At 46.2% G+C, this 25,365-nt stretch overlaps 1 protein-coding gene across 1 annotated transcript in view; it reads left to right on the top strand.

The window, feature by feature from the left end:
• The window catches only part of LOC109868745 (A disintegrin and metalloproteinase with thrombospondin motifs 19), a 137,249-nt gene that overhangs the window by 81,508 nt on the left and 30,376 nt on the right, over positions 1–25,365 (top strand). The window contains exons 15-20 of the mRNA XM_031802449.1: positions 3,150–3,270; positions 4,926–5,006; positions 12,029–12,186; positions 16,908–17,076; positions 20,347–20,482; positions 24,476–24,680. Of these exons, the coding sequence (XP_031658309.1) occupies positions 3,150–3,270; positions 4,926–5,006; positions 12,029–12,186; positions 16,908–17,076; positions 20,347–20,482; positions 24,476–24,680 (870 nt within the window). The remainder of the gene's footprint in view (positions 1–3,149; positions 3,271–4,925; positions 5,007–12,028; positions 12,187–16,907; positions 17,077–20,346; positions 20,483–24,475; positions 24,681–25,365) is intronic.

Here is a 25,365-nt window from a genome sequence, read left to right as displayed (position 1 = left end):
CCATAGGACTTTGGTCAAAAGTAGTGCACTGTGTAGGGAATAGTGTGCAATTTGGGTCACAGACCCATTGTTATCGGCGGAGCCCCACAGCCACCCTCCATTATGTTGACTGCACTCCCAGGAGCAGGAGAACGTGCCTTCAGTAGACAGATGATCGACCCATGACCAGAACCTCTTTCTCTGGTAGAAAAATAGACAACTGGGGAATATTTCAGAAAACACAGGGATGATTTGCGGGGATTATTTCCTGCTATCTGGGCTGGAGAGAGATGAAAAAGAGAGAGAGAGAGAGAAAGGGGAAGAGAGAGAGAGAGAGAGAGAGAGAGAGAGAGAGAGAGAGAGAGAGAGAGAGAGAGAGAAAGGGAGAGAGGGGAAGAGAGAGAGAGAGAGAGAGAGAGCAAAAAATGAGAGACAAACATGATAGAGAGAAAGCACGCAAGAGAGAGAGAGAGAGAGCAAAAGAGGGACAGACAGAGAGGCAGACAGACAAAGAGAGAGGCAGACAGACAGACAGGCAGACAGAGCGAGAGCGACAGGCAGACAGAGCGAGAGACAAAGGCAGAGAGAGAGAAAGGCAGACAGACAGACAGGCAGACAGAGAGCGAGAGAAACAAAGTAATATGTTGCTCTGGCGTTGTAAGGATGTTTCCACGCTCCCAGAGTAGGTCGTGGCCCAAGCCCCAGCACACACCCATCATCCTCTCTGACACACGGATGGCCCATCTGTGAACTGCTGGCTCTTGGTCAAAAGAATCTGCTCTCCAGCTACATATTTTTTTATACATATATTTATTTATTTATAACCTAAACTAGGCAAGTTAGTTATGAACAAATTCTTATTTACAATGACGGTCTACCGGGGAGCATTGGGTTAACTGCCTTGTTCAGGGATAGAATGACAGATTTTTACCTTATCTGCTCAGGGATTCAATCCTGCAACCTTTCAGTTACTGGCCCCAGACTCTAACCACTAGGCTGCCCCTATTGCATAGTACTGTCTACTCACCATAGTACTGTCTGATCACCATAGTACTGTCTACTCACCATAGTACTGTCTGATCACCATAGTACTCTCTACTCACCATAGTACTGTCTACTCACCATAGTACTGTCTACTCACCATAGTACTGTCTACTCACCATAGTACTGTCTGATCAGTACTGTCTACTCACCATAGTACTGTCTGATCAGTACTGTCTACTCACCATAGTACTGTCTGATCACCATAGTACTCTCTACTCACCATAGTACTGTCTACTCACCATAGTACTGTCTACTCACCATAGTACTGTCTACTCACCATAGTACTGTCTACTCACCATAGTACTGTCTGATCACCATAGTACTGTCTGATCAGTACTGTCTACTCACCATAGTACTGTCTGATCACCATAGTACTGTCTGATCACCATAGTACTGTCTGATCACCATAGCAATGTCTGATCACCATAGTACTGTCTGATCACCATAGTACTGTCTACTCACCATAGTACTGTCTACTCACCATAGTACTGTCTGATCACCATAGTACTGTCTGATCACCATAGTACTGTCTACTCACCATAGTACTGTCTGGTTCCTAGTGAATACACCCCTGGCTAAACTGGACCTGTTTGGTTCCTAGTGAATACACCCCTGGCTAAACTGGGCCTGTTTGGTTCCTAGTGAATACACCCCTGGCTAAACTGGGCCTGTTTGGTTCCTAGTGAATACACCCCTGGGTAAACTGGGCCTGTTTGGTTCCTAGTGAATACACCCCTGGCTAAACTGGGATGTACAATACACATTAACAGATGCTGTCCTACATTATACTTCTCTATCACCCACCCAAATCAGCCCTCCACCCAAAGTAGTCTCCTCTTGTACAAAAATATGTCTAGGCCTGTCTGAGATTACAGTAGTATGTAGACAGTAGTGTGTAGACAGTAGTATGTAGACAGTAGTATGTAGACAGTAGTATGTAGACAGTAGTATGTAGACAGTAGTGTGTAGACAGTAGTGTGTAGACAGTAGTATGTAGACAGTAGTATGTAGACAGTAGTATGTAGACAGTAGTATGTAGACAGTAGTATGTAGACAGTAGTGTGTAGACAGTAGTATGTAGACAGTAGTATGTAGACAGTAGTATGTAGACAGTAGTATGTAGACAGTAGTATGTAGACAGTAGTGTGTAGACAGTAGTGTGTAGACAGTAGTGTGTAGACAGTAGTATGTAGACAGTAGTATGTAGACAGTAGTATGTAGACAGTAGTATGTAGACAGTAGTGTGTAGACCGTAGTGTGTAGACAGTAGTGTGTAGACAGTAGTATGTAGACAGTAGTATGTAGACAGTAGTATGTAGACAGTAGTGTGTAGTATGTAGACAGTAGTGTGTAGACAGTAGTATGTAGACAGTAGTGTGTAGTATGTCTACAGTAGTATGTAGACAGTAGTATGTAGACCGTAGTATGTAGGCAGTAGGATGTAGACAGTAGTGTGTAGTATGTAGACAGTAGTATGTAGACAGTAGTATGTAGACAGTAGTGTGTAGTATGTCTACAGTAGTATGTAGACCGTAGTATGTAGACAGTAGTGTGTAGACAGTAGTATGTAGACAGTAGTATGTAGACAGTAGTATGTAGACAGTAGTATGTAGACAGTAGTGTGTAGACAGTAGTATGTAGACAGTAGTATGTAGACAGTAGTATGTAGACAGTAGTGTGTAGACAGTAGTATGTAGACAGTAGTGTGTAGTATGTCTACAGTAGTATGTAGACAGTAGTATGTAGACCGTAGTATGTAGGCAGTAGGATGTAGACAGTAGTGTGTAGTATGTAGACAGTAGTATGTAGACAGTAGTATGTAGACAGTAGTGTGTAGTATGTCTACAGTAGTATGTAGACCGTAGTATGTAGGCAGTAGGATGTAGACATAATGAATGTCAAGTTTAGTTTTACTGAATGATTCTGCATATTGTCCAAGTTCTCCAAAGCACCCGAACTAGACTGTCAGTCAACAGTCGATCAAACCTTTTTTTAAACCACCACTGCCCCCCCCCCCCCCCCCTCGTCATCAGAGGACAACATTATTTTAAGCCTTATTTCTGTTTAACTGTATTATCTACAGTGTGAGAATGTAGTTAACCCGAGGTTTCTATGTTGTTGTCTAGAAAGTGGGCTGTGACAGGATCCTGAGTTCGATGGCAAGAGAGGACCACTGTGGGGTGTGTAATGGCAACGGCAAGTCTTGTAAAGTCATCAAGGGGGACTTCAACCACACCAAAGGAGCAGGTACCGTACCCCCTCAGTAGGTTTAAGGGCAACCTTGCCCCTAGATGCTGATCTTGGGTCAGTTTAACATTTTCCCCACAAATGGTTAAGGTTAGGATTCGGGGAAGAGGAAGCTGATCCGAGATCTGTACCTAGGGGGGGGGGGAATCTTCAAAGTGCTGCGTGTACTGTAACGTTACCTCTGGCTGCCAATCTCCCTCGGTTTGTCTTAGAGAGTCTCACAGATCTGGACTTTATCTCCTAACAAGTTGTAGCACTATTACAGGGAATGTTCTTAATATTTGAATGAAGTGTCTGGATTAAAAACCGTGTTGAATTACTGTTGATAATCTCCCTGAATGATTTATAACCAAATTGGATTGAATGGATTCATTCATCACTTTCTATTGTAGCTTGTTAGTTATTAAAAAATATATTGGTTGTATGTTTAAGCAATAAGGCCCGAGGGGGTGTGGTATATGGCCAATATACCACAGCTAAGGGCTGTTCTTAAGCACGACGCAACGTGGCATGCCTGGATTCAGCCCTTAGCCGTGGTATATTGGCCATTTATCACAAACCCCCGAGGTGCCTTATTGCTATTATAAACTGGTTACCAACGTAATTAGAGCAGGAAAATAAATGTTTTGTCATACCCGTGGTATACAGTCTGATATAACACGGCTGTCAGCCAATCAGCATTCAGGGCTTGAACCACCCAGTTTATAATGCACTATAATAACTTTCACAATTAAGTAATTTAACAGATGCTCTTATCCAGAGTGAGTTTATTTTTTTCTTCCCCATACTGGTCCCCCCCTGTGGGAATTGAACCCACATCCCTGGCATTGCAAGTGTCATGCTCTACCAACTGAGCCACATGGTACCAGTATGGTGAAAAAGTAATGACATCATTATTAACTACCAATAAAAGTTTACCACAGCTCTCAAGGAGAGAGAGAGAAAACAGGAAGGAATTTACAGCTCTTCTTTTTGTTGTTGTTCACACACGGGGTCCGATTTATTAAAACTCATCATTATTCACAAGAGACACAGTTAAGTATTTATATCAAACTGGATGTCACAAACGGACAGTTTTTTAGTTAGGTCATTCATTACTTGCAGAGTTCTTTTCTGCTCTGAAAAAAGAAAAGAAAGGACCTAGCGTCTCCTCCCTGGACCCTGAATCAGCACTAAGCTGTATCTTAAACACTGGACAAAGTTTTCAAAAATCACCCTTTTGAATACTACTTCAAAGCAAGTTCAGATTACACAGCGAACAATGTCAACATCCTGTGCGATGAATGGCTATGGCTCGGCAACGTTGAGGAACACCTTTCTCGACCTTGAATGGATCTCATTCATACGTACTCAAGCTCCCCGGACCACGCTAGGCTAACTGTGACCATCAGTTAGGTAGCAGGGGGACCCCACACATAGATCTATTCACGGCCTGTGATCCCGAGCACAGGGGGTAGAGACACACATGAACACACAGTACAGTACTGTAGCTCTTCCAGTCGACCCGCCTGGCTCTCTTAGAAGTGAAGTGACTGAACTGTACGTTACATGTACACATAGTGAGCTAGATAGTTCTAGTGCTGGCATGGACCCAACAACCGTACTCTCTCTCTACCTCTCTCTTTATCTCTCTCTCTCCACCTCTTTCCCCTCAGGCTATGTGGAAGCTGTGATCATCCCCAAAGGGGCCAGGAGAATCAGAGTGATGGAAGAAAAGCCTTCACAGAGTTATTTGGGTAAGATACGGACCGCTGTTGCTTTGAACAGGGTGATACAGTAGCAAACAACTCTCTTGAATCTAGCAGTAGTCCTTTTGTATGTCTCTAATATAGTGCCCATATGACATTCTATAGCAGGTGTCTCAAACTCATTTTTGCCTGGGAAGCACATTTTCTCTTCACCAAAGTCCAGAGGGCTATATATCCCTATGGCAACCTCATCGTCCACCTCATCGGCAACCTCATCGGCCACCTCGTCGGCCACCTCATCGGCAACCTCATCGGCCACCTCATCGGCAACCTCATCGTCCACCTCGTCGTCCACCTCATCGGCCACCTCATCGGCCACCTCATCTGCCACCTCATCGGCCACCTCATCGTCCACCTCATCGGCCACCTCATCGTCCACCTCATCGGCCACCTCATCCGGCTTTACAGAGAGAGCATCAACTCCCACAGCTCTAGCATTCACATCCACACACACTCTCCTCTCATCACTCCTCTCAATCCACTTGGCCCGTTCAAGTCGCTGCTCTTGGATCAGTCCTTCCCCATCTTAAGAGAGAGAACACTTAAGGCGGGCGTACACTCCACGATTTAGCTGTCCCAGACAAGTTTTTGTCGTTGCCTACTTGGGGGTTTGGTCGTCACCAACGCTTGTTTCAATGTGAGCGGGTCATCGACCCAATCTGAGGGTCCCGTCTTTGAGTCGTCCCAGAGGTCCTGTTATTTTCAAACATGTTTGATTTTATCGGTACAAATACTGCAATACTCTTGTTGTGTGAGGTGTGCAACGACAGGTTTTCAGAAAGGTCATCAGCAATAGCCAATGAGAGAAGAAGCCAGTGAGATGATGACATTGTATCGTATCACCCAGAATGTGTAGACTCCAATGATGTATATAAACCATGGATTGCTGATGCTATGCATTAGCCAATGATAGGCTTTGAAGCCACCGAGGAACATTGACATCAGTCCTTAAAAATAAAATGATGCTTTAAGGAAAATGTTTTTGTATATATTTTATTTTTTTATGTTTAGCTCACATAATATAATTTTAAAGTATCCATTAAGGTGTCTGTAATAGAATACATATGGTAAAAACCAATGTAGACATTAATAAATGCATTTCTCTAGCTGGCAAAATATTTTTTTTACAATGTTGAGGGAGTGCCAAGATGGAGGTGCATTGGCTTCAAAACAGCGCCCACTGTTAGGTATCTAGTGTATACATAAATCGTTGGTAGATTACCGAGCAGGAGTGATGACTACTACTAGCCCACTAGTATGCTTACTCTGAAGTTCACAAGCAATGTTATTAAATTCAAAATGTATTGAAGCTGCTACACAATCTATTCACATCATTGTTTTCAGAATCCTCACGACCAACGGAAGAACCTGTAGTGTGTGACCTCCGTCTGCCAGAATGTTTAGTGTGTGTTCTCCGTCTGCCAGAATGTTTAGTGTGTGTTCTCCGTCTGCCAGAATGTTTAGTGTGTGACCTCCGTCTGCCAGAATGTGTAGTGCGTGACCCCCCTCTGCCAGAATGTTTAGTGTGTGACCTCCGTCTGCCAGAATGTGTAGTGCGTGACCCCCCTCTGCCAGAATGTTTAGTGTGTGACCTCCGTCTGCCAGAATGTTTAGTGTGTGACCCCCATCTGCCAGAATGTTTAGTGTGTGACCCCTGTCTGCCAGAATGTTTAGTGTGTGACCCCCTGTCTGCCAGAATTTTTAGTGTGTGACCCCCGTCTGCCAGAATGTGTAGTGTGTGACCTCCGTCTGCCAGAATTTTTAGTGTGTGACCCCCGTCTGCCAGAATGTGTAGTGTGTGACCTCTGTCTGCCAGAATGTGTAGTGTGTGACCCCTGTCTGCCAGAATGTTTAGTGTGCGACCCCCATCTGCCAGAATGTTTAGTGTGTGACCTCCGTCTGCCAGAATGTTTAGTGTGTGACCTCCGTCTGCCAGAATGTTTAGTGTGTGACCTCTGTCTGCCAGAATGTGTAGTGTGTGACCCCTGTCTGCCAGAATGTTTAGTGTGTGACCCCTGTCTGCCAGAATGTTTAGTGTGTGACCCCTGTCTGCCAGAATGTTTAGTGTGTGACCCCTGTCTGCCAGAATGTTTAGTGTGTGACCCCTGTCTGCCAGAATGTTTAGTGTGTGACCCCTGTCTGCCAGAATTTTTAGTGTGTGACCCCCGTCTGCCAGAATGTGTAGTGTGTGACCCCTGTCTGCCAGAATGTTTAGTGTGTGACCCCTGTCTGCCAGAATTTTTAGTGTGTGACCCCCGTCTGCCAGAATGTGTAGTGTGTGACCCCTGTCTGCCAGAATGTGTAGTGTGTGACCCCCGTCTGCCAGAATGTTTAGTGTGTGACCCCCGTCTGCCAGAATTTTTAGTGTGTGACCCCGCCTGCCAGAATGTTTAGTGTGTGACCTCTGTCTGCCAGAATGTTTAGTGTGTGACCCCCGTCTGCCAGAATGTTTAGTGTGTGACCCCCATCTGCCAGAATGTTTAGTGTGTGACCCCCCATCTGCCAGAACCTGTAGTGTGTGATCTCCGTCTGCCAGAATGTTTAGTGTGTGACCTCCGTCTGCCAGAATGTTTAGTGTGTGACCCCTGTCTGCCAGAATGTGTAGTGTGTGACCCCCGTCTGCCAGAATGTTTAGTGTGTGACCTCCGTCTGCCAGAATGTTTAGTGTGACCCCTGTCTGCCAGAATGTGTAGTGTGTGACCCCCGTCTGCCAGAATGTGTAGTGTGTGCACCACTAAGTTGGGAAGACGGAAAACGTAATGAAAGACGTTTGTTTAATGTGAGAGGCTCAGCGATGTTAGGCTTTTGAAAGTCGTGTAGTATACGCCTGGTATTACTCCCCCAGCTCCTTCACATCTATACAGAGATCACCCCTCTCAGCTTTCATGTGCCCAGTCCACTGCTCTTAGATAAGTCCTTCCCCCAGCTTTAGTGAGAGAGCGTTACTCCCCCAGCTTTCGAGTCTCACTAACTTCCTGAACTCCTCCACATTTCCTCTCATCTTTCACGTGCCCAATCCACTGCTCTCAGATTAGTCCTTCAGCCAGCTTTAGTGAGAGAGCATTAGTTCCCCAGCTCCACACATCTCCTCTCATCTCTCATATAGCTGTCTTTCAGATGTCTCTCTTTCAGATGACTCCTAGTGTAACCACACAACACAGGCCCTGCGCTGTATCCACCTGTCTAATATGTGTCAGCAGACCTGCCTGCTATCAGGGAATAATCTGTCTCAAGTGGCACCCTATTCCCTATGTAGTGCACTACTTATAGCCATTTGGGATTCAGCCTGACTGTTTTCCTCCCCTGCCTGCTAGCGTCCTGACTCCTGCCTTTCATGTGATTAGGAACCACGAGGCGGCTCACTTCGAATACACTGAGAGGCTGCTGGGGCAATCCCGTCAACTTCCCCAGAGCCCCTATTTCCCCAGTGTCTCTACTTCCCCAGTGTCTCTACTTCCCCTGTGTCTCTACTTCCCCAGTGTCTCTACTTCCCCAGTGTGTCTACTTCCCCAGTGTCTCTACTTCCCCAGAGTCTCTACTTCCCCAGTGTCTCTACTTCCCCTCCTCTCTACTTCCCCAGTGTCTCTACTTCCCCTGTGTCTCTACTTCCCCTCCTCTCTACTTCCCCAGTGTCTCTACTTCCCCTCCTCTCTACTTCCCCAGTGTCTCTACTTCCCCAGTGTCTCTACTTCTCCAGTGTCTCTACTTCCCCAGAGTCTCTACTTCCCCAGTGTCTCTACTTCCCCAGAGTCTCTACTTCCCCAAGAGTCTCTACTTCCCCAGTGTCTCTACTTCCCCAGTGTCTCTACTTCCCCAGTGTCTCTACTTCCCCTGTGTCTCTACTTCCCCTGTGTCTCTACTTCCCCTGTGTCTCTACTTCCCCAGTATCTCTACTTCCCCAGAGTCCCTACTTCCCCAGTGTGTCTACTTCCCCAGTGTGTCTACTTCCCCAGTGTCTCTACTTCCCGAGTGTCTCTACTTCCCCAGTGTCTCTACTTCCCCTCTTCTCTACTTCCCCTCCTCTCTACTTCCCCAGTGTCTCTACTTCCCCTGTGTCTCTACTTCCCCAGTGTCCCTACTTCCCCAGTGTGTCTACTTCCCCAGAGTCCCTACTTCCCCAGTGTCTCTACTTCCCCAGTGTCTCTACTTCCCCTCCTCTCTACTTCCCCAGAGTCCCTACTTCCCTTGTGTCCCTACTTCCCCAGAGTCCCTACTTCCCCAGAGTCCCTACTTCCCCAGTGTGTCTACTTCCCCAGAGTCCCTACTTCCCCAGAGTCCCTACTTCCCCTCCTCGCTACTTCCCCAGAGTCTCTACTTCCCCAGAGTCTCTACTTCCCCAGAGTCTCTACTTAGTGTGAGATGTGCAACGTCAAGTTTTGAGAAAGGTGATCAGCAATAGCCAATGAGAGGCTTTGAAGCCACCGAGGAACAGTGACATTAGTACTTGAAAAACAATGATGCTTAAAGGAGTCTCTACTTCCCCTCTACTCTACTTGCCCAGTCTCTACTTCCCCAGTCTCTTATTTCCCCACAGTCTCTACTTTGTCCTCCTCTCTACTACCTCATCCTCTCTACTTCCACAATGTCTCTACTTCCCCTCCTCTCTACTTCCCCAGAGCCTCTACTTCCCCAGTCTCTACATTGTCCTCCTCTCTACTACCTCATCCTCTCTACTTCCACAATGTCTCTACTTCCCCTCCTCTCTACTTCCCCAGAGTCTCTACTTCCCCTCCTCTCTACTTCCCCAGAGTCTCTACTCCCCCAGTCTCTACTTTGTCCTCCTCTCTACTACCCCCCTCTCTACTTCCCCAGTGTCTCTACTTCCCCAGAGTCCCTACTTCCCCAGAGTCTCTACTTCCCCAGTGTCTCTACTTCCCCAGAGTCTCTACTTCCCCAGTGTCTCTACTACCCCTCCTCTCTACTTCCCCAGAGTCTCTACTTCCCCAGAGTCTCTACTTCCCCAGTGTCTCTACTTCCCCAGTGTCTCTACTACCCCTCCTCTCTACTTCCCCAGAGTCTCTACTTCCCCAGAGTCTCTACTTCCCCAGAGTCTCTACTTCCCCAGTGTCTCTACTTCCCCAGTGTCTCTACTACCCCTCCTCTCTACTTCCCCAGAGTCTCTACTTCCCCAGAGTCTCTACTTCCCCAGTGTCTCTACTACCCCTCCTCTCTACTTCCCCAGTGTCTCTACTACCCCTCCTCTCTACTTCCCCAGTGTCTCTACTTCCCCCACCACCATTCCTTCCTCACTCCCCATTCGCTAAGCCATCCCTCTCCACCCTCCCAGGATGCCAATCTGCTAAGGAGAGGCCAAATGAGTTCAAACGCATGTAGAGGGAAGAGTGATAAGATTGGACAAGAGGTTACTGTTAGGATTCTGGCGAGTGTGTGTGTGTGTGTGTCTGTGTCTGTGTCTGTGTGTGTGTGTGTGTGTGTGTGTGTGTGTGTGTGTGTGTGTGTGTGTGTGTGTGTGTGTGTGTGTGTGTGTGTGTGTGTGTGTGTGTGTGTGTGTGTGTGTGTGTGTGTGTGTGTGTGCGTGCGTGTATTTGTGTGGAGAGAATAACACCATTCTACAGTATGTTATAGAATACATTATCAAAGGAGATAAACAAGGTTCAAAAAACAAGCATCAATTGTTGTAAATATATGTTGACGTTTCAAATAATTGTGTAAACTCGCCAAGCTCCTAAAGTTAAAATTCCCCATAAACTGAGTACAAACACATCTAAGATGAAGGCCTCACATCTAAACACATCTAAGATGAAGGACCACACATCTAATCACATCTAAGATGAAGGACCTCACAGTTAAACACATCTAAGATGAAGGACCTCACAGCTAAACACATCTAAGATGAAGGACCTCACAGTTAAACACATCTGAGATGAAGGACCTCACATCTAAACGTGTCTAAGATGAAGGACCTCACATCTAAACGTGTCTAAGATGAAGGACCTCACATCTAAACGTGTCTAAGATGAAGGACCTCACAGTTAAACACATCTGAGATGAAGTACCTCACATCTAAACACATCTAAGATGAAGGACCTCACAGCTAAACACATCTGAGATGAAGGATCTCACATCTAAGATGAAGGACCACACATCTAAACATGTCTAAGATGAAGGACCTCACATCTAAGATGAAGGACCTCACATCTAAACGTGTCTAAGATGAAGGACCTCACATCTAAACGTGTCTAAGATGAAGGACCTCACAGTTAAACACATCTAAGATGAAGGACCTCACAGTTAAACACGTCTAAGATGAAGGACCTCACAGTTAAACACATCTAAGATGAAGGACCTCACATCTAAACGTGTCTAAGATGAAGGACCTCACAGTTAAACACATCTGAGATGAAGGACCTCACATCTAAACACATCTAAGATGAAGGACCTCACAGCTAAACACATCTGAGATGAAGGATCTCACATCTAAGATGAAGGACCACACATCTAAACGTGTCTAAGATGAAGGACCTCACATCTAAGATGAAGGACCTCACATCTAAACGTGTCTAAGATGAAGGACCTCACAGCTAAACGTGTCTAAGATGAAGGACCTCACAGTTAAACACATCTAAGATGAAGGACCTCACAGTTAAACACATCTGAGATGAAGGACCTCACATCTAAACACATCTAAGATGAAGGACCTCACATCTAAACGTGTCTAAGATGAAGGACCTCACAGTTAAACACATCTAAGATGAAGGACCTCACAGTTAAACACATCTAAGATGAAGGACCTCACATCTAAGTGGTAAACAGAACTTTGGCCAGACTGCTGCCTTGTATTTTTCCTCCCTCACAGTATCAACAACATCCGTCCACAGAGTGGGTACATGTGCATCAAAACACTGGAAACATCCCAAAATGGTACTCTATTCACTATATAATGGACTACATTTAACCAGAGCCCATAAATTACTATCTAGGGAATGAGGGTGCCATTTGGGACTGTAACCATTAAGTCTCTGCTGCTTTTCCTTGTTAACTTTCTGCAGCACTCAAAGACACAAACAAACATTCCATCAACAGCGACTGGAAGATAGACCGCCCAGGAGCCTTCAACATGGCGGGCACCACCGTTCACTACGTCCGGAGAGGACTGTGGGAGAAAATGTCAGCCAGAGGTCCCACTACCTCCCCGCTGCATCTCATGGTAAATGACTTCCTTATTTCCTTTATGTCTCTGTAAACCTGGGTTCAAATATTATTTGGAATCTTTGAACCTACTTTCAGCGTTTGCTTTAGCCTGCCTTGAGTGGCTCAGTTGTTAGAGCGATGGCACTTGCAATGCCAGGGTTGTGGGTTCGAAGTCCCTCGGGGCATTAACTTATGGGGTTAGGGTCTAGGGGTTAGGGACTAGGGACTTATGCGTTCACTACTGTAAGTTGCTCTGGAATAAGAGTGTCTGCTGATGTGCAGTCACTTTTTCTGACTGATGTAGTAGGTGACGTCTCAACTCACAAACCTTTTATGAACTCATCATATATAACGGTTTGTTATTACGCTGCTGTGCAACAGACATTACGCTGCTGTACAACAGACATTACACTGCTGTACAACAGACATTACACTGCTGTACAACAGACATTACGCTGCTGTACAACAGACATTACACTGCTGTACAACAGACATTACACTGCTGTACAACAGACATTACACTGCTGTACAACAGACATTACACTGCTGTACAACAGACATTACGCTGCTGTACAACAGACATTACACTGCTGTACAACAGACATTACACTGCGGTGCAACAGACATTACACTGCTATACAACAGACATTACACTGCTGTACAACAGACATTACACTGCTGTACAACAGACATTACACTGCTGTACAACAGACATTACACTGCTGTACAACAGACATTATACTGCTGTACAACAGAAATCACACTGCTGCACAACAGACATTACACTGCTGTGCAACAGACATTACACTGCTGTACAACAGACATTACACTGCTGTACAACAGACATTACACTGCTGTACAACAGACATTACGCTGCTGTACAACAGACATTACGCTGCTGTGCAACCGACATTACGCTGCTGTACAACAGACATTACGCTGCTGTGCAACAGACATTACGCTGCTGTACAACAGACATTACACTGCTGTACAACAGACATTACACTGCTGTACAACAGACATTACACTGCTGTACAACAGACATTATACTGCTGTACAACAGAAATCACACTGCTGTACAACAGACATTACACTGCTGTGCAACAGACATTACACTGCTGTACAACAGACATTACACTGCTGTACAACAGACATTACACTGCTGTACAACAGACATTACGCTGCTGTACAACAGACATTACGCTGCTGTGCAACCGACATTACGCTGCTGTACAACAGACATTACGCTGCTGTGCAACAGACATTACGCTGCTGTACAACAGACATTACACTGCTGTACAACAGACATTACACTGCTGTACAACAGACATTACACTGCTGTACAACAGACATTACACTGCTGTACAACAGACATTACGCTGCTGTACAACAGACATTACGCTGCTGTACAACATACATTACGCTGCTGTACAACAGACATTACGCTGCTGTACAACAGACTGCTGTACAACAGACTGCTGCTGTACAACAGACATTACGCTGCTGTACAACAGACATTACGCTGCTGTACAACAGACATTACACTGCTGTACAACAGACATTACACTGCTGTACAACAGACATTACACTGCTGTACAACAGACATTACACTGCTGTGCAACAGACATTACACTGCTGTACAACAGACATTACACTGCTGTACAACAGACATTACGCTGCTGTACAACAGACATTACGCTGCTGTACAACAGACATTACGCTGCTGTACAACAGACATTACGCTGCTGTACAACAGACTGCTGTACAACAGACTGCTGCTGTACAACAGACATTACACAGCTGTACAACAGACATTACGCTGCTGTACAACAGACATTACACTGCTGTACAACAGACATTACACTGCTGTACAACAGACATTACACTGCTGTACAACAGACATTACACTGCTGTACAACAGACATTACACTGCTGTACAACAGACATTACGCTGCTGTACAACAGACATTACACTGCTGTGCAACAGACATTACACTGCTGTACAACAGACAAAGCAGTAAACATGTCTAATGGAACTACAGAATTTCTGGTGGTACTATATCCACAGGTGGAAGCGCACACCCCATATGTCAGGTCAGGTTGTGAGTTGGCCTGTGACCAGCCTGGCAGCCTGAGCGCAGACGCGATTAATGATTGAGGATATGATTGGCTGCACGGCTGCTGTTATTAGCTGGCTGCGGCTAGCGACAGCTCTGTCATTGCTGAGATTAGGGTTATAATTTTAATAGGATTAGCCTCCTGACAACTACTAATGAGATTATGTGTTAATGGGGGAAGGGGAGGGATGTGCATCATGATAAATCGTGTCCTGCATGGTGGTTTCATGAAGTAATAAATGTTCATTGATAACAGTAGCGTGTGGGCGGCAATATGATATCAAATCAATACGATATCAGATCAATACGATATCAGATCAATACGATATCATATCAATACGATATCAAATCAATACGATATCAGATCAATACGATATCAAATCAATACGATATCAGATCAATACGATATCAAATCAATACGATATCAAATCAATATGATATCAAATCAATATGATATCAGATCAATACGATATCAGATCAATACGATATCAGATCAATACGATATCAAATCAATACGATATCAAATCAATACGATATCAGATCAATACGATATCAAATCATGTCTCAATGGTTTCGGAAAGTGTCTCTTCAAAAGCAGTTTGTTTCTTCTCCATTTTTGGGAATGAAGTGTATGTATTGTAATGTTTTTTATTTCAATGTATTTACGGAGGAAGTAGTCTTTTGAGAAGCTATCCTGTGTTTGTGTACTTTGAAGATTATTCGAAGACCAAAGGCTGAAATAAAAACAAGTATTTTTTCTGAAACAATCCTTAGTCCCTAACCCCTAGTCCCTAACCCTTAGTCCCTAACACCTAGTCCCTAACCCCTAGTCCCTAACCCCTAGTCCCTAACCCCTAGTCCCTAACACCTAGTCCCTAACCCTTAGTCCCTAAACCCTAGTCCCTAACCCTTAGTCCCTAACCCTTAGTCCCTAACCCCTAGTCCCTAACCCTTAGTCCCTAACCCTTAGTCCCTAACCCCTATTCCCTAACCCTTAGTCCCTAACCCTTAGTCCCTAACCCCTAGTCCCTAACCCTTAGTCCCTAACACCTAGTCCCTAACCCCTAGTCCCTAACCCCTAGTCCCTAACCCCTAGTCCCTAACACCTAGTCCCTAACCCTTAGTCCCTAAACCCTAGTCCCTAACCCTTAGTCCCTAACCCTTAGTCCCTAACCCCTAGTCCCTAACCCTTAGTCCCTAACCCTTAGTCCCTAACCCCTATTCCCTAACCCTTAGTCCCTAACCCTTAGTCCCTAACCCCTAGTCCCTAAACCCTAGTCCCTAACCCCTAGTCCCTAACCCTTAGTCCCTAACCCTTAGTCCCTAACACCTAGTCCCTAACCCCTAGTCCCTAACCCCTAGTCCCTAACCCCTAGTCCCTAACACCTAGTCCCTAACCCTTAGTCCCTAAACCCTAGTCCCTAACCCTTAGTCCCTAACCCTTAGTCCCTAACCCCTAGTCCCTAACCCTTAGTCCCTAACCCTTAGTCCCTAACCCCTATTCCCTAACCCTTAGTCCCTAACCCTTAGTCCCTAACCCCTAGTCCCTAAACCCTAGTCCCTAACCCCTAGTCCCTAACCCTTAGTCCCTAACCCCCAGTCCCTAACCCCTAGTCCCTAATCCTTAGTCCCTAACCCCTAGTCCCTAACCCTTAGTCCCTAATCCTTAGTCCCTAACCCCTAGTCCCTAACCCTTAGTCCCTAACCCTTAGTCCCTAACCCCTAGTCCTTAACCCTTATTCCCTAACCCCTAGTCCCTAACCCTTAGTCCCTAACCCTTAGTCCCTAACCCCTAGTCCCTAACCCTTAGTCCCTAACCCCTAGTCCCTAACCCCTAGTCCCTAACCCTTAGTCCCTAACCCCTAGTCCCTAACCCCTAGTCCCTAACCCCTAGTCCTAACCCCTAGACCCTAACCCCTAGTCCCAACCCCTAGTCCCTAACCCCTAGTCCCAACCCCTAGTAACCCTTAGTCCCTAACCCCTAGTCCCTAACCCCTAGTCCCTAACCCCTAGTCCCTAACCCCTAGTCCTAACCCCTAGTCCCTAACCCCTAGACCCTAACCCCTAGTCCCAACCCCTAGTCCCTAACCCCTAGTCCCTAACCCCTAGTAACCCTTAGTCCCTAACCCTTAGGCCCTAACCCCTAGTCCCAACCCCTAGTCCCTAACCCCTAGTCCCAACCCGTAGTTTCTTACCCCTAGCCATGGATACTCAAATCTGGACCTCGAGTCCAGTTCCAAATCTGATTTGAATGTTTTACCTGGTAGTTAATTGTACTCTCATGGTACCCCAGGTTTAAACCAGTCCCTTACTAAATTGCAAGAATGAAAATCAGTGTGGAACTGGACTCGAGGTCCAGATTTGTGTATCCCTGGACACGTCATGTACATCTGGAATACGGTCGTAGCTCCACCTTGCCCTCCACATTGATAGGCTAGTTCGAATGTTTACCTATGAAATGGTTTCCAGTCCACCTGCCTAGGGTGTAATATGGGCTGTGGTTTGTTCCTGGAATTGGTTGACTGAATCCACAAACTTAAGGCGATAAACGTCAAACATTAGACAAACATGAGAAAAACATTACTCAAACGTTGACCTTATATAATCCTACCTGACCCAGGTGCTGCTGTTCAATGAGCAGAACCATGGCATCCATTACGAGTACACCATCCCCACAGAGGCTAACATGGAACCCCAGGGAGGGTTAGGACCGGGGGCCATGCCCAGCGAACCCCTCTTCATGTGGACCCACTCTGGCTGGGAGGACTGCCATGCCGTGTGTGGAGGAGGTAGGACCACCAACACACCCCATTGACATTCAGCAGTAGGAGGTAGGACCACCAACACACCCCATTGACATTCAGCAGTAGGAGGTAGGACCACCAACACACCCCATTGACATTCAGCAGTAGGAGGTAGGACCACCAACACACCCCATTGACATTCAGCAGTAGGAGGTAGGACCACCAACACACCCCATTGACATTCAGCAGTAGGAGGTAGGACCACCAACACACCCCATTGACATTCAGCAGGAGGAGGTAGGTCCACCAACACAACCTATTGACATTCAGCAATAGGAGGTAGGACCACCAACACACCCCATTGACATTCAGCAGTAGGAGGTAGGACCACCAACACACCCCATTGACATTCAGCAGTAGGAGGTAGGACCACCAACACAACCCATTGACATTCAGCAGTAGGAGTTAGGACCACCAACACACCCCATTGACATTCAGCAGTAGGAGGTAGAACCACCAACACACCCCATTGACATTCAGCAGTAGGAGGTAGAACCACCAACACACCCCATTGACATTCAGCAGTAGGAGGTAGGACCACCAACACACCCCATTGACATTCAGCAGTAGGAGGTAGGACCACCAACACACCCCATTGACATTCAGCAGTAGGAGGTAGGACCACCAACACACCCCATTGACATTCAGCAGTAGGAGGTAGGACCACCAACACACCCCATTGACATTCAGCAGTAGGAGGTAGAACCACCAACACACCCCATTGACATTCAGCAGTAGGAGGTAGGACCACCAACACACCCCATTGACATTCAGCAGTAGGAAGTAGGACCTGTGTGTGTGTGTGTGTATGTGTGGAGATTCAGTCTCATAACGTATTGTTTTTAGGTATTAGCTAGATGAAACAGAGGCTGGGACAGGTTAAGTTGAGTTAGCAGTCTGAGGGGTGTACTAAGGCTTTGAACCCTGGTGGTCTCCAGCTGGGAATTGAGCCAGGAGTGGACTTGTTGTGATTTTGACAGGATAGGTAAGAAAGAGTTTAGAGGTAGGTGAGGCGGAGGGACACTGTGATGAGCACGGCGGACCCTGGATTTGAACCCCAGTGTCCTGCGACAATGTTTTGCCCAGAGTCGGCAGTGATGTTTCATGATTGATGCTTACTATTTGACTGATCAATGATGTTAGTTGAGTACCAGGGAGAAGAGAAAGCAAGCAGTTTATTATGACTCCCTAGAGCTTGGTTATTAGATAATGATCATCAATACAATCACTAGCCCAAAGATTGAAATGATTGATATGATTTATATTAACTATAGTTCAAACCTTACATTACCACTCAGTAGTACATTACCTCACTCCCACCTTACATTACCACTCAGTAGTACATTACCTCACTCCCACCTTACGTTACCACTCAGTAGTACATTACCTCACTCCCACCTTACGTTACCACTCAGTAGTACATTACCTCACTCCCACCTTACGTTACCACTCAGTAGTACATTACCACACTCCCACCTTACGTTACCACTCAGTAGTACATTACCTCACTCCCACCTTACGTTACCACTCAGTAGTACATTACCTCACTCCCACCTTACGTTACCACTCAGTAGTACATTACCTCACTCCCACCTTACGTTACCACTCAGTAGTACATTACCTCACTCCCACCTTACGTTACCACTCAGTAGTACATTACCACACTCCCACCTTATGTTACCACTCAGTAGTACATTACCTCACTCCCACCTTACGTTACCACTCAGTAGTACATTACCTCACTCCCACCTTACGTTACCACTCAGTAGTACATTACCTCACTCCCACCTTACGTTACCACTCAGTAGTACATTACCTCACTCCCACCTTACGTTACCACTCAGTAGTACATTACCTCACTCCCACCTTACGTTACCACTCAGTAGTACATTACCTCACTCCCACCTTACGTTACCACTCAGTAGTACATTACCTCACTCCCACCTTACGTTACCACTCAGTAGTACATTACCTCACTCCCACCTTACGTTACCACTCAGTAGTACATTACCTCACTCCCACCTTACATTACCACTCAGTAGTACATTACCTCACTCCCACCTTACGTTACCACTCAGTAGTACATTACCTCACTCCCACCTTACGTTACCACTCAGTAGTACATTACCTCACTCCCACCTTACGTTACCACTCAGTAGTACATTACCTCACTCCCACCTTACGTTACCACTCAGTAGTACATTACCACACTCCCACCTTATGTTACCACTCAGTAGTACATTACCTCACTCCCACCTTACGTTACCACTCAGTAGTACATTACCTCACTCCCACCTTACGTTACCACTCAGTAGTACATTACCTCACTCCCACCTTACGTTACCACTCAGTAGTACATTACCTCACTCCCACCTTACGTTACCACTCAGTAGTACATTACCTCACTCCCACCTTACGTTACCACTCAGTAGTACATTACCTCACTCCCACCGTACGTTACCACTCAGTAGTACATTACCTCACTCCCACCTTACGTTACCACTCAGTAGTACATTACCTCACTCCCACCTTACGTTACCACTCAGTAGTACATTACCTCACTCCCACCTTACGTTACCACTCAGTAGTACATTACCTCACTCCCACCTTACGTTACCACTCAGTAGTACATTACCTCACTCCCACCTTACGTTACCACTCAGTAGTACATTACCACACTCCCACCTTACGTTACCACTCAGTAGTACATTACCTCACTCCCACCTTACGTTACCACTCAGTAGTACATTACCTCACTCCCACCTTACGTTACCACTCAGTAGTACATTACCTCACTCCCACCTTACGTTACCACTCAGTAGTACATTACCTCACTCCCACCTTACGTTACCACTCAGTAGTACATTACCACACTCCCACCTTATGTTACCACTCAGTAGTACATTACCTCACTCCCACCTTACGTTACCACTCAGTAGTACATTACCTCACTCCCACCTTACGTTACCACTCAGTAGTACATTACCTCACTCCCACCTTACGTTACCACTCAGTAGTACATTACCTCACTCCCACCTTACGTTACCACTCAGTAGTACATTACCTCACTCCCACTTTGCTTGAGTACAGTCAGTAAGCCTTTTCCCTGCCAGAACGGCCCATAGGGCCTGTGTCCTGTTTCTGATGAATGAGACAGCTTGATGTATAAGTACACCCCCTGAACAGGATGCAAGTCTGTCTCCCTTGATCACTTTTCCAATACTTTGTTGTTCATGTTAGATTTTTCTTCTCCAGGAGAAAGAAAGACAATCGTCACCTGCACTAACATTGTCAACAAAACTACAAGCGTGGTGGACAACCGAAGATGTCGTCACCTGACCAAACCTGAGCCTCAAGTCCGCAAGTGCAATGAGCAGCCCTGCCAGACAAGGTAAAGCTCAGCCCTGACAGACAAGGTAAAGCTCAGCCCTGCCAGACAAGGTAAAGCTCAGCCCTGCCAGACAAGGTAAAGCTCAGCCCTGCCAGACAAGGTAAAGCTCAGCCCTGCCAGACAAGGTAAAGCTCAGCCCTGCCAGACAAGCTCAGCCCTGCTAGACAAGGTAAAGATCAGCCCTGCCAGACAAGGTAAAGATCAGCCCTGCCAGACAAGGTAAAGCTCAGCCCTGCCAGACAATGTAAAGCTCAGCCCTGCTAGACAAGGTAAAGCTCAGCCCTGCCAGACAAGGTAAAGCTCTGCCCTGCCAGACAATGTAAAGCTCAGCCCTGCCAGACAAGGTAAAGATCAGCCCTGCCAGACAAGGTAAAGCTCAGCTCTGCCAGACAATGTAAAGCTCAGCCCTGCTAGACAAGGTAAAGATCAGCCCTGCCAAACAAGGTAAAGATCAGCCCTGCCAGACAAGGTAAAGCTCAGCCCTGCCAGACAATGTAAAGCTCAGCCCTGCTAGACAAGGTAAAGCTCAGCCCTGCTAGACAAGGCAAAGATCAGCCCTGCTAGACAAGGTAAAGCTCAGCCCTGCCAGACAAGGTAAAGATCAGCCCTGCCAGACAAGGTAAAGCTCTGCACTGCTAGACAAGGTAAAGATCAGCCCTGCTAGACAAGGTAAAGATCAGCCCTGCCAGACAAGGTAAAGATCAGCCCTGCCAGACAAGGTAAAGCTCTGCCCTGCCAGACAATGTAAAGCTCAGCCCTGCCAGACAAGGTAAAGATCAGCCCTGCCAGACAAGGTAAAGCTCAGCCCTGCCAGACAATGTAAAGCTCAGCCCTGCTAGACAAGGTAAAGATCAGCCCTGCCAGACAAGGTAAAGATCAGCCCTGCCAGACAAGGTAAAGATCAGCCCTGCCAGACAAGATAAAGCTCAGCCCTGCCAGACAATGTAAAGCTCAGCCCTGCTAGACAAGGTAAAGCTCAGCCCTGCCAGACAATGTAAAGCTCAGCCCTGCCAGACAAGGTAAAGATCAGCCCTGCCAGACAAGGTAAAGATCAGCCCTGCCAGACAAGGTAAAGATCAGCCCTGCCAGACAATGTAAAGCTCAGCCCTGCCAGACAAGGTAAAGCTCTGCCCTGCCAGACAATGTAAAGCTCAGCCCTGCTAGACAAGGTAAAGATCAGCCCTGCCAGACAATGTAAAGCTCAGCCCTGCCAGACAATGTAAAGCTCAGCCCTGCTAGACAAGGTAAAGGTCAGCCCAGCCAGACAAGGTAAAGATAAGTGCTGGTACAATATGGATGGTCCTTCTTTCTCCCTTCCCTCTCAGGCTTTGTTATAGTATAGTATGTGGTCCCGTGTGGCTCAGTTGGTAGAACATGGCACTTGCAATGTCAGGGCTGTGGGTTCAATTCCTATGAAGCGAATAGTATGAACATCTATGCATTCACTCTGGATAAGAGTGTCTGCTTAAATGACTAAACATTTTACCCAAAAAATGAGGGGGGGGGGGGGGGATAGTGTAATAGCAACATTCATTGAGAACAGACCTTTTAATTCTTATGGAAGAATTATGTTTCTATTGAGTCATATTGCACATGTAGCTCAAAGAGAAATCAAACTTCACTTCGCCATGCCAAAGTCTGGGATGCTTGTTAACAATGACAGTCATGTGTTCTTCTCATACTAACAGTCTTCATCCAGCAAGTTCTGGTAGTTCCTGGAAATGGTTGTTCCACTTTAGTTGAAGGACCTTCTGTAGCTACTTCTTAACACATTTATAGGAGTGTTCCATGATATACTCTGAAGTGCTGCCAACTCCGTCATTAAAAGGGGGAATCTGAGATTGGTACATACATTTTTTTTTGAATTAATTATGTATAGCCATTGATTCTTAAAGAATATTTAAAAAATGAGCTAAGCTCTACTGTCGTACTCCATCAGCACCCTAAAGATAAGCTTGTTTTACTCCAATGTTTTACTTGTCTTACTCTCAGCTGTTTTTCCAAAGAATGATGTGGTGGGCGATTTCTCGCTGTCTAGGTCCCAGATTGCCTCTTTAATGCTGACGTAAGCTGAGCCTTAGATCATCCATTGCATAATGGATTGAGGAGATACACCAAGTCACATTTGTTGACAGAAACCAGTACAAACATTTACATGAAGCCCACAAAGTTGTTTTGCCTGGATTATAAACGTGAATCGCAGCCCTTCTTCTCCCCGGGCCTATACCAGTACAGAACTTTCTCTTATCTTCCTACAGAACATTAGACAGCTGGTCCAATGCAAGTCTAATGCTAGTCCAAGGCTAGTCCAAGACTAGTCTAATACTAGTCCAATGCTAATCCAATGCTAGTCCAAGGCTAGTCCAATGCTAGTCTAATGCTAGTCTAATGCTAGTCCAATGCTAGTCTAATACTAGTCCAATGCTAGTCCAATGCTAGTCCATGGCTAGTCCAATGCTTGTCCAATGCTAGTCTAATGCTAGTCTAATGCTAGTCTAATACTAGTCCAATGCTTGTCCAATGCTGGTCCAATGCTAGTCCACACTCGCTGCTGACATTTACATTCCACCACAATGCATCCCCTGGAAATCATTAGTTTCCCTCTCTTATCTGTCATATGTATCTGGGGTATTACACTTCATCTGCAGCCGAGCAGTAAGCAGCAAGCTGTGAGCTTTCATCACCCCGAGCCGCGGATAAATAACATTTACAGTCCTGCCGTGCTCAACAACAACAAAAAAACGGCAATCAGATAACGGCAGAACAGACCACTGGATCTGTGGATCTGATGTCAGACAGGGATGTGTGTGTGTGTGTGTGGGGAGGGGGGTGATAGGTCAACAAGGCCACGTCATGTTCCTGTTTGGCCCGAGCAGACTTCCAGCTGGACCCTGTCCTCTCCGGCTGCTCTACCCTGATCGCAGTCACTGAGGGGAGGCTTGGATGGAGCATATCCACCCCACCTCCCCTCCTCCACCATTACCATCATCCACCAGCAGAACCAGACTCTCCCTGGTGCCTCTGCCTGCACATCTGTCACCCAGATGGGGCCACATTACGTCAGAACCAGCCTGGTAGCCTTCCTCTAGGGCTGTGCTTGGGCCTGGATGTCTGTTTATGGGGTGTCATTAACACTGAGATGAGACCCCCCCCCCCCCCCCCCCCCCACCTGCACATATACACACACATACACACACACACACACATACACGCACGCGCATATACACACACATACACACACACACACACACATACATACACGCACACACACACACACATACACACACATACACACACACACACATACACACATACACACACACACACACACACACATACTCACCATTCACGTTCCTGCTCCTTGGCTTAGGTTTCTCTGTTGAATGGGAATGAAGTCTGGTGGCCACATTGTTTACACAAAGCAGGAGGTTGTATGGTCTGCCTGTCTGTCTGTACATTGTGCGTACTGTGTGTGCGTACTGTGTGTGCGTACTGTGTACGTTCTGTGTGTACTGTGTGTGTGTGCACTGTGTGTGTGTGTGTGTGTATGTCTGTGTGTACTGTGTATGTGTGTGTGTATGTCTGTGTGTACTGTGTGTGTGTGTGTACTGTGTGTGCGTTCTGTGTGTACTGTGTGTGTGTGTGTGTGTGTATGTGTGTGTGTGTGTATGTCTGTGTGTAGTGTGTGTGTGTGTGTGTGTGTGTGTGTGTGTGTGTGTGTGTGTGTACTGTGTATGTCTGTGTGTACTGTGTATGTGTGTGTGTGTATGTCTGTGTGTACTGTGTATGTGTGTGTGTATGTGTGTACTGTGTATGTGTGTGTGTGTGTGTGTATGTCTGTGTGTACTGTGTATGTGTGTGTGTATGTCTGTGTGTACTGTGTATGTGTGTGTGTGTGTATGTCTGTGTGTACTGTGTATGTGTGTGTACTGTGTGTGTGTGTGTGTGTATGTGTACAATATGTGTGTATTAATGTGCTCTCTACCTCTCCAGGTGGATGATGACTGAGTGGACGTCTTGCTCTCGTACCTGTGGTAGAGGCTCTCAGAGCAGACAGGTAGCCTGCACCTTACAGCTAGCCAACGGCACCCTGGTCAAAGCCAAGGACCGCGACTGTGCCGGCCCCAAGCCGGCCCCCAACCAGCGCTGCGAGGGCCAGGACTGTCTCACCGTGTGGGAGGCTGGCGTGTGGTCTGAGGTGAGGCCACACACACACTCTTAGTTGTGACGCACCACAATTTATTTTACATCAAAGAAATGATGGATTCAACTGCATTTAGTCTATGAATATTGTGTTTCAGTGTGATTTTACACATGTTCACTTTACACAAGTCAAAGGGGTGACCATGTGTCCCTATGTATTCTATGGCTGAATCTCAACTTGAAAACTGGGCCACGCTCTGTGGCCTTTATCGAGAGACCACTTAGCTGATGTGTTCAGTAGTGACCACTAGTGTTCAAATTAGACTTATCTGATGTGTTCAGTAGTGACCACTAGTGTTCAAATTAGACTTATCTGATGTGTTCAGTAGTGACCACTAGTGTTCAAATTAGACTTATCTGATGTGTTCAGTAGTGACCACTAGTGTTCAAATTAGACTTATCTGATGTGTTCAGTAGTGACCACTAGTGTTCAAATTAGACTTATCTGATGTGTTCAGTAGTGACCACTAGTGTTCAAATTAGACTTATCTGATGTGTTCAGTAGTGACCACTAGTGTTCAAATTAGACTTATCTGATGTGTTCAGTAGTGACCACTAGTGTTCAAATTAGACTTATCTGATGTGTTCAGTAGTGACCACTAGTGTTCAAATTAGACTTATCTGATGTGTTCAGTAGTGACCACTAGTGTTCAAATTAGACTTATCTGATGTGTTCAGTA

This window comes from Oncorhynchus kisutch, linkage group LG23, assembly GCF_002021735.2.
Source record: "Oncorhynchus kisutch isolate 150728-3 linkage group LG23, Okis_V2, whole genome shotgun sequence".
Taxonomy (NCBI): domain Eukaryota; kingdom Metazoa; phylum Chordata; class Actinopteri; order Salmoniformes; family Salmonidae; genus Oncorhynchus; species Oncorhynchus kisutch.
This window is presented reverse-complemented; position numbering and strand designations above follow the sequence as displayed.